At 44.5% G+C, this 9,658-nt stretch overlaps 1 protein-coding gene across 1 annotated transcript in view; it reads right to left on the minus strand.

Moving 5' to 3' along the window:
- Positions 1–8,018, minus strand: part of ADAMTS18 (ADAM metallopeptidase with thrombospondin type 1 motif 18) — a 336,350-nt gene extending 328,332 nt beyond the window's left edge. The window contains exons 1-2 of the mRNA XM_085637512.1: positions 7,641–8,018; positions 7,443–7,524 (exon numbers count right to left, since the gene is read on the minus strand). Of these exons, the coding sequence (XP_085493638.1) occupies positions 7,443–7,524; positions 7,641–7,742 (184 nt within the window). The 5' untranslated portion in view covers positions 7,743–8,018. The remainder of the gene's footprint in view (positions 1–7,442; positions 7,525–7,640) is intronic.
- Positions 8,019–9,658: the final 1,640 nt, after the last annotated feature.

Below are 9,658 nucleotides of genomic sequence, written 5' to 3' on the forward strand. Positions count from 1 at the left end.
TCACCATGCCAAGCCTAATTTGCACCACTTCTGAACTGGGAAGCATGCTACCATTGTTATATACATTTGTTTCTGTTTTCAGTGTCAGTGATACAGGTAGCTCCATAATACATTTCTCCAGTTTTTCATACTCCCATGGTGCTCTTCGATTATTAGAATAGTAGACAAATTCTTAGGTATGAGGAGATATGTATGAGAATACATCTGGTTTTGTGTGATTTCATTTGAACTGTTGTAGGACACATTGGCCAAATCGTCTCGGCGTCTACAAATTCCAATCATCATCTTACACCAAAGACTGGCTCTCACACAATTAAGCAATCATAAGACTTACTTAGTGAATGCAGTGATTTGTTCAGGGACGAGAATGCTTCAAAGTTCTTCAAGAAGAAACCACCAGTTTGCTCAGAAGCCGCATGTAGGTACCTTCACGATGGAGGCTCAGGCCTGCGCTTGAACACTGGGATATCTAATTGACCAGGTGTCTCAGAATACCAACAAGTGTTCAAACTAAAAACAACATTTTCTAAAGTGGTCTTGTGCCATCTGTGCAGATCATCAGCTCTTTTCAGATTGTGCAGAACGCCAGCTCAATCCAATTTGGCAACTGTTCAACCTCCAGATGGCAACAGCTTTTGGATCAGTAACAAGCTGGTCGGATTTCAATGCATGAGGCCAGAGAGATAGTCATCAGTCCTTTGCCATATTACTGATTGGTTTCGCCTTCCACTGTCCATATGCAATTATTCTCTAAATAATCTCTCACAAGGGCACTGCGTGATTGACTCTTAGATCCGTCTCTAATGATAAAACATAGATTTCTATGTTCTTTTCATTAATATACTGAAGGAGGCTACAGAGAACATCATATTTATTATGAAGTCTTTTTTTCTATAGCACTTCATGTCACATACCTATCATTTCAAAGCATTGTAAATGACTATAGTTTCTATTACACAATTAAATGCTACCCAAATTACTTCCAGCAGAAGGATGACAATCTGAGTTTGTGACTTCGGTGTATAACAGCAATTGTGTTCTCTGAAAAGCATTTTGAAGGGCCTTGCCTCTAATGAAAACTATAGATTGTATTGTAATTGCATTGTATTGTAATTGCATTTCTATCGTAACTTCTACCCCCAACGTGGTGTTGAAGCACTTTATGTTATATAGCACGCTGCTCTGGAACTCAAGGTTAGTGGTTAACTCAGTGGTCATTTTTGGATATTGGCTCACTAGTCTCATGGAAAATGTATTATTTTTCTTACAAAAGAAGTGTACAGGCCATTGTATGTAAGCATACAAGCCAATGCCAGTGTGGCTGTATGGAAATTGTGGGCTCACGTAAAAAGTGCAGGGCGGTGCAGTGCCATAATGATGGTTGAAGGTACTATTGAAATGTTTTTTTACAAATCATTCACAAGAATGTGAAATTTAAGTGCTATAAATATTATCATCAATGCACAATGTTTTTGTGATTGATGACCACACATACAGAAAATCAATGCCCATGCCACATATGAAGTAAAATGTTGGAAGATAATACTCCTGTCAAAACCATGCACCAGAATTAACCTTCGATTTGGGACCTTGTATGGATTCAAGGGGCACAGACTGATGGTGGATACTCCACCTGCCAGACAAGAACAAGAATTGTCAAAGTTAATTGGTCTCTCCTTTGGGAGCTACTGACTTTGCTTGTACTTTTTGGCAATGCTGATTAGCATCCTTAAAAAGTGATGCTTTTTTGACGATGCTGTCTATATTGGTAAAAATAAATGGTGGATTGATGACACCGCTGCTGGTGCTAGCATCATCAATTATGCACGCCCATGCGTCACCACTCATGCACAAGCCTAGGGAATTACGCGGGCACAATTTTCTTTATTTTTTACTAACTGTTCCAAGATATTGGTGGTCATATCATTCTGGAGGCTTATGCATGCTTCACCATGGCTGTATGATGGAACAACGAGTTCCACAACCCCGCATTCCTTAACCACGTGATCTGAATAACAAACATGTCTTTACCGTGCATTGCTTTACCACACATGCATTTACCACGAATTTTCATGGTAAAGGCATGCATGATAAAGGAGTATGCAAGGCAAAGGTTGCCACCCTTCTCCCCACTGCCCTAGGGTACAAAATTCCCCACCCCCCTCCTGCCCAGATTTACAAATAACCTTACCCCCTCACAATCCCTAAGCTGTGTCCTGCCCCTACCCTAATGCCTAAAACCCTGTCCCTTATCCCTGTCCTTTAACTTGACCCTGGCCAGCCCTGACCCAACCCTAAAAAACGGCTCCGCCCTCCCTAAACCCTAAAAACGACCCCGACTTCTCATTCCCCTTCCCCTGCTCTGAGACCTAATACCCTAACCTCCAATTTAAAAAACTATCTCAACACTCCCTCAGCCCTAAAACTACTCTGATCCCCAGCTCTGAAAACTACTCCTGATCCCCCAGCCCTGAAAACTTGCCCCTGACCCCCAGCCCTGAAAACTTGCCACACCCCCTCGCCCTGAAACGTAGCCCCAATCCCTCCAGCCATGAAAACTACCAAAACTACCTCAAATTCCCAGCCCTAAAAACTACCTCCAACCCCTCAGCCCTGAAAACTGGCCTGATTCCCCCAGCCCAGAAAACTACCCCAACCCACCCCTCCATCCCAGAAAACTACCCCGACACCCCCCAGGCAACAAAACTGCCACCTGAACAACCCCCAGCCTACAGAACTACCCCGACCCCACATCTCACAAAAGTGCCCCGACTCACCCCACTTTAAATAACCCCGACCACCACCCCAGCCCACAAAACAACCCCGACCCCCCAGCCTGCAAAAGTACACCAACCCACCCCCTGCCCCATTCAAAACAACCCCGACCCACTCCCCAGTCTACAAAACAACCTGGACCCCCCAGCCCACCAAAGTACCCGACTCACCACCCAGCCCCACTTACCTCACAGCGATCTCTTCCTGCTTCCGTCAGTCTGCAAGCCCTACCGCGCATAGCCTTAACCACGCACATGTGTGGTTAAGGCATATGTGTGGTTAAGGCATGCGTAGTAATGCTCGCGGAGTAGGAACACTCGTGTTTCAGACCGCGGTGCTCCAACTGTTACCCATCACCACCCATACAGGCACCACCAGACAACCATTTTCCTTCAGATTTTATTGACTGATCAAAGATGACAGGAGTCACTTAGATCGGTCAATAAAAAAAATTATAAGTGTGCAAAAGTGCTTCTGTGGTTGGCCAGCAGCAATTTACTGTGTGGCCCTTCAAAAAAATATTAATTCAAAAAAGTAGCTGGGATAAGGGGGCAACTGTGAAGTAGGTGGGGGAGTGAATCATGGGAAGTGACTGGGAGTGAATAGTGGGCTTGAGGGAGACAGCAAAAGCATGGTGTGAGGGGTGAAGCACATGAGAAAGAAAGAAACATGGGGGCATGGAAAGAAGGGCATGAGGGAGACAGGAACACAGAGTGCAGGATGGCGAAGTACACAGAGAGAGCAGCCTAGAGTGAGAGAGCAAACACAGAGGATGGGTGGGTATTTGGGGTGGGGGATATATAAGACAGAGATGAGTTGTAAAACACTCATGCACTCTGACTGAGTACTCAACCAGAAAGAAAAAAGTAGCTCATAAAAGGCGAGGAGTGGAATGACATGTTCGTCAATCAAGAGAATGGTAAAGAGGCTATGCTCCATGGTAGGTACACGCACAAGGGGGACATGGAAAGTCAACAAATAAGAATGAAGCAATTTAGAGTGACAATAAAGTAGGGTGACCAGGCGTCCCTGATTTGCCCTGACAGCCCCAGGTTTACACCACCTGTCCTGACAAATTTCAGCAATTTTGGCTCATGTCCCAGTTTTTACAGGGGGGGCAACTGAAACCAGTAAGAGGCACTTATTGGGTGTTCTAAAGTTGTACTAGTTAGTAGCCGTTATAAGTAAGCAATTTAATTAACAGGTATGATTCTGGTTTTAGAAATTGCATTTCATTTATTTTCTAAGTTCTTCTTCTGTGTCCCTATGTTGATAAGAGTTATCATTCTGCATAGCACCGTTGCTGTAAGAGTGTAATCCTTCTTCTATTTTGGCAAAATGTCCCGGTTTTTGGTTCTCAAGATCTGGTCACCCTACAATAAAGTAAACTGATGGTAAGCAATGGGTAGGATATGCACCCCTGTAACTTCTTAATAAGCCCACATTAGGTCTTTTGCACCATAACAGCTTGCACTGTCTGTTTGTCTCTACCTAAAAAGAGGAAGAGACTTGGCTGCTATTGCAGACAAAGCCTCGTGTGATCATTCCAGACCGAATTACTGCCTGGCAAACTCAGTTCCAGTGTTCCAGCACCTAGGGCAAACTGACAGCAGGAACACTGGCTCATTAAGAATCAAGCAGAGTGGAATCCTATATGGAAATTTCGCTCCACCTGACTCATAATCATAGAGGTTTGGCTTGCAATCATAGACTGTATCTGTGTGCACAGGACATGTACATGCAGGGGCGCAGCTGGGCCAGTAAGACTGGGGGGTGTGAGCTTCAGATTTTCCGACAATCACGCAGGGATATCATGCTAATTAATATAGGAGAAGCAGCGCTTGATGGGGGCTTAAGGGCCAATGGAAAGGGAAAAGAGTGTTCATTGAGTGGGGTACTTAAAATACATTTTTTGTAAAATACACGTGTTAAGACCTTCAAAACAGAAGAGTGTGTGTGTTTTTGTCTGAGTGAGTATTTCAAATCCCCAGGTGAAATCCGACAGACACCTTACCATATCCGACTGAAAGCTCCTGTACCCAACTATCAACTGAATTATGCATTTATTAGGGGGGTGTAACACCCCCCCCCCCCGCACACCCCGAAGCTACGCCCCTGTGTTCATTAGAATTATAACAAAATTGAACTCCGTGTTTTTTATATATATTGAATGTACGTTTGCAACTTGAGGCACACAATACGATTGGTTCAAAATGTCACTTTTTTCGGTCATGTACCGAATTTCACCTCTGGGCCCCAGGTTGAGAGGTCCACAGAGTTGCTATCAAACCACACAGTCATATAAAAATCCATGCCAATTCTATGTTGCAGGCAAGAATGGCAATATGATGTACGGGCGGCCTTGCCATGTGACCTAAGAACATGTAATGAACAGAACGCAGATTCTAAATTGTGTAAATATGTGGCTGGGTGCATGAATGCAGAACGTCAAATATATCTAGACTTTGTATTGGAAATCGGGGCTTTTACTTAGAAACAGCACAAAGGCAGTGTTTCAAGGAATTCCTTCTGCTGTCATGGCGTTGTGCTCGTTCGGATTTCAAAGCAGTGTTTGAGGTACGTGTTGTCTGCTCTCTGGTGACCCCCGCTGAGAGGGGCAGATAAGCTGAGCTGTGAAGTTTCCCACAGCCATTCACGTCAAGGCGTTTGTCATCACGGCGAGGCCTAATGGCTTTCCCACCTCGAGCAGTAATTGCTGTCAAATGGGAAGGTGTTTTGTTTCCAGGGAGAAGCTGATACTGTAATTGTGGCTTTATTGCTCCAACTCAAACCTACTAAAGAGGAGATTTGTCCAATCGCACGCCCCCTTAAGCCACATTAAAGGCTCACCGCGCGAGGGGTTTACCAGATGTTGGTGTCAAGTTACTGGCACCTCGAATAGCAGACATTAAAATGCAAATCACCAGTATTAAAAAAAGAGGCGCTACAAAGAGGACTTTTAAATGAACACGCGCCTACGACTTCATCTTCAAACATTGTGCAGATAATCAGTTATTAGTGGCAAAGAAGGTGTATGTGTATTTGTGATGTAGTGTTCCATATATGTAGCGCTCACTACCCCCAACGAGGCGCTAAACCGCTTTCATTTGCGGAATCTGGGCTTTGTACAACGTGGTTAAATAGAGGTTTCTGAGTAAGATGGTTAGCCCAAAAGGATGTATATCAGCGAGATCCGTATCCTTCTTGGAAAAAAAGAATAATCCTGATTTGATCAAAAATAGAAGCAACATACCTGTCCGGTTTTACCCCCATCACAGACTTTAAAAGCTCATGCGCAAAACTTGCATTACTTAAGTGTTACTAAAGCGTTGGCAGCCCCCGAAAAACTGCGCGTCATATCAATAAAGCATCTTTGAATTGAACTGTGGTAAACTCGACGACCCACCTCTTTTCAGCTCCTCCTATTTACATTTCTGTCACTGAAACATTTCTTCACATAATATTTGCCATCTATTGGGTGGGATGTATGCGGGGATATGTCATACGCATGCACTAACTAAAAACACCAATGAACTGATGTGTATATGTTAAGTGCGAGGGTGGACAGGGCCAGCACGTGGCAGTCTCAGGCGAATGGTCTTTCTTTTATCGTCTGTGACAATATAGCTTAAGAGATAAAGTGAAGTGCTATCTAAAGGACAGCTCGATGACAGACAGATTGATGGGTGAGTGAGTGATGGATAAGCGGGCGGATGGATAGATGATATCTAACCATAGCCAGAGCACAAGGAGTTAATGCCAAGTAGTAATAGGGAATCATGATAACTAGTCCTTGTGAGCATAGCCCCAGTTGATTTCTTCTTTAAACTGATCCTAGAATCGAACATCTAAGCTAATACGCAGTGCTTTTACAAGAGAGTTAAGAAGTGCTGTGGTAATAATATGACATTTGTCCTGCAAATCACTACCCAATTAGTCCAAGTGAATGAATGCAGCTCTTGGCAAATCCCAGTTCATTCCTCCTTTCATCCATTGCCTGCTCTGTGTGGAGAGATTCTGCAGCGCGTTCCCAACCCTACAATTCCTAACTTGAAATACACCCCACTTAAAGCGGAGGAATGTCTGCGCCGTTCGGCAGCAGATGTTGCGAACGCCATCAATCTTCCGGTCGTGAAGAGGTTTGCATTGGAGCCAATGATAAATCGCCGCGCCGCAGATCACTGGAAAGAACACATCAAGGGCTTTCCACTCTGCTGCGTGGTGTAAATCAAGGCCAGGGACTCTCGGACCTCATGGGCAGCAGACAGCTGCTTCAGGGGGAATCCCTCGCGGAACATGCCAGCCGGCAGCTTCTGTGCCCGTCCCCCTGCACTGTGTAACTGCTCTCAGCAGAAACACCTGGCCGCCCAGCCTGGACAGCCTTCCTTTCTACCGAACACGCATTCATCGCTCCTCACGCAGTTTAACCGCATTTTACCACTCATCCATATTCTTAACATTCGCGTCTTTTTTTTCTGTGGAAACTTCTCACGCACGTTGTCCACGCTGGGCTCACCTGTACGCAGCTGCACGCGCGAGCATTTACGCGCGCTACAGTGGGTTTACGCGTGCGTGGTGATGTCTTAAAGCTTGTGCCTGACGAGGAGCTCCACTTCCACAATGTTTTGTTAAAGCACGCGCATGCAATGGAATAACGTAATACACACCGTGGTTCAATCCACTGCTGCTGCCGTCGCTCGTTAAAGCTGCTGTAAACGACACGTAACACAGACAGCACATCTGGAGGCTCTGAAAGAGAACAGACAGCATTTGCAGTGAGACGCTTCACCATCAATCTGACAAGCCAGCTGCCAACATCACACCTTGTCCGTAACGAGCGAGTAAAAAAATATGCCTCAACCTGCCTTAGCAAAACTCCCAAGCCACAGGACCGTCAGGTACTGCATCGAGCTGCTGTGAGGAACCGTCACAAGCAAAGTCCACACCAGCAGCAGTAGGTAATCCATGCTCTACGATCCGAGAGCGGTGTTACCTGCTGCTTGGCAGACACAGAAAGTGTGCACGCGCCGGCTGCATTGTCACGAGTGCGCCAAGTGATAGTGGTGGGGCACTTGGTCTCCTCTTTTTGCGCCGCCAGCAGCCGCAGGAAGGCCCCGGTCTCCAGCAGACTCAGGCATGCAGCAGGTTTGCAGGTGAGCAGGCAGCAGGCGCTCTGCTAGGTGACTTTCTCCGCCAGGACAGGCAGCGTGCGGATGCTGCAGCCCAGCTGCTTGCAGGAGAGGGGGGCGCACACTGAGACGGGAGGGGCTCGAGTTTCAGGCAAGCTCACTGACAGAATGTGGAAGGAGGGGGCATGCTGTTTGTAGGTGGAGAGAAAGGAAGGGAGGACGTGTAGATAATTGCACATGAAAAGGGGAGGGGGCTGGGTGGTGGTTTTGTAGAAAGGGAGCATATTGTCGTGCACTGTTTGCAGTTTGTCGGGAATCACATAGAGTCAGAAGGCTCTGGCAGAAAGTAAAACACAGTTTCAACAGATGGAAGCCCGACGAGCGGCTTTTGTCATCACATTGTCCTACGGACATGCATGGATTATTTGCAGTTGTTACCATACTGCATGCAAGGAATTATCCAAGGAGGTGTATATTTAGTATAACTATGGAACGAATAAAAACATATTTATTAGCATTTTTTTCTTAACAGTTTACACCCCTTACTTAGACAAACAAGTGAACTGTGACTTTCAATCGAATCGAGAGAGAAAATAGATTTTTATAAAGTATGTCTTCAAGGCATTCACAGAGAGCCATTAAGCATGTTGCTAATGTGTGTCTGAATCTGTTACTTTAAGCCAGTCTGGGGTGGTGTCCTTTGTGACTGCCACATGTGGTGATGGATTGACTAGAGAGTATGTTTGGAATTGATAATGCTGCTGATTGTAGGATAATAGTCAGGCCCATTGCCAGAAGTATATTTTTAGGGGGGGGGCATGACCCACAGCTATGACCAAACATTAAAACTGTGCTATATAGGTGCATTCTTTCCCAAATACTGTTTGCAACACTAAATATCGGCTCCCAGGATATCATGGTATAAGAATATCGAGGACAGAATGTCGAAAGGTAAGTATATATAGGAAGTATACATTTACTATTCCTGAGTCCACATCTTTATACCTTGAAAATATATGTATTGCATAGGTACATATATGTGGACTAAGGTATAGAAAATCTATACTTATTTGTCTGCATTTTAGATTTGTTGTTTTGTTCCCAGTATTCCATGCCTTCAATATTCAGGTGCACACTGTGTGATTCTGTGTGGGAGAATGAGTGGCTTTTTGAAAGGTTCATATTAAAGCATACTCAATCAACTTTTCACAATTCAACATAAAGTTTTATCAATTAGATGGGATTTAAAGTAGAAGGGTGTAAACTTGTAAAGTAGGCTGACTTGCAACTTTCTGTATTTTCTAAACTGTTCAAGCTTTGTGCAATACACAGCCTATCAAGTTCTTTTTTAAAAACAAAAAAGCTGGACTCAGCTCAGAGTCCTCCCTTCCACGCCTCTTGTGGTAGATTTCCAGCCTCCGCACTCAAAATTGTTTTGCTGGAGGATGTCCTACTAGGGATATTCTACATCAGGAAATCATCACACCTGGAATGTCCAGAAGGATATACCTTATCTCACGTAAATCTATGAAATTTCATCTAATTCGTAAAGTGTGGAATTTCCTAATTCTGACCAAATTCTGAGGTGAAGTTTTATTTTAACTTGACACTAATATAAACTAACTATACAGAGAGCTTGGAGCACATTCATCAAGAACATTTTGAGACATTAGTGCCAAACAGTGTGTTTTAAACATGTTAGGGTAGCAAATATGGTGAAAACTAAATTGAATTCAATTGTCATTTTACACAGG

The sequence above is a fragment of the Triturus cristatus genome, chromosome 12, assembly GCF_964204655.1.
Source record: "Triturus cristatus chromosome 12, aTriCri1.1, whole genome shotgun sequence".
Lineage (NCBI taxonomy): Eukaryota > Metazoa > Chordata > Amphibia > Caudata > Salamandridae > Triturus > Triturus cristatus.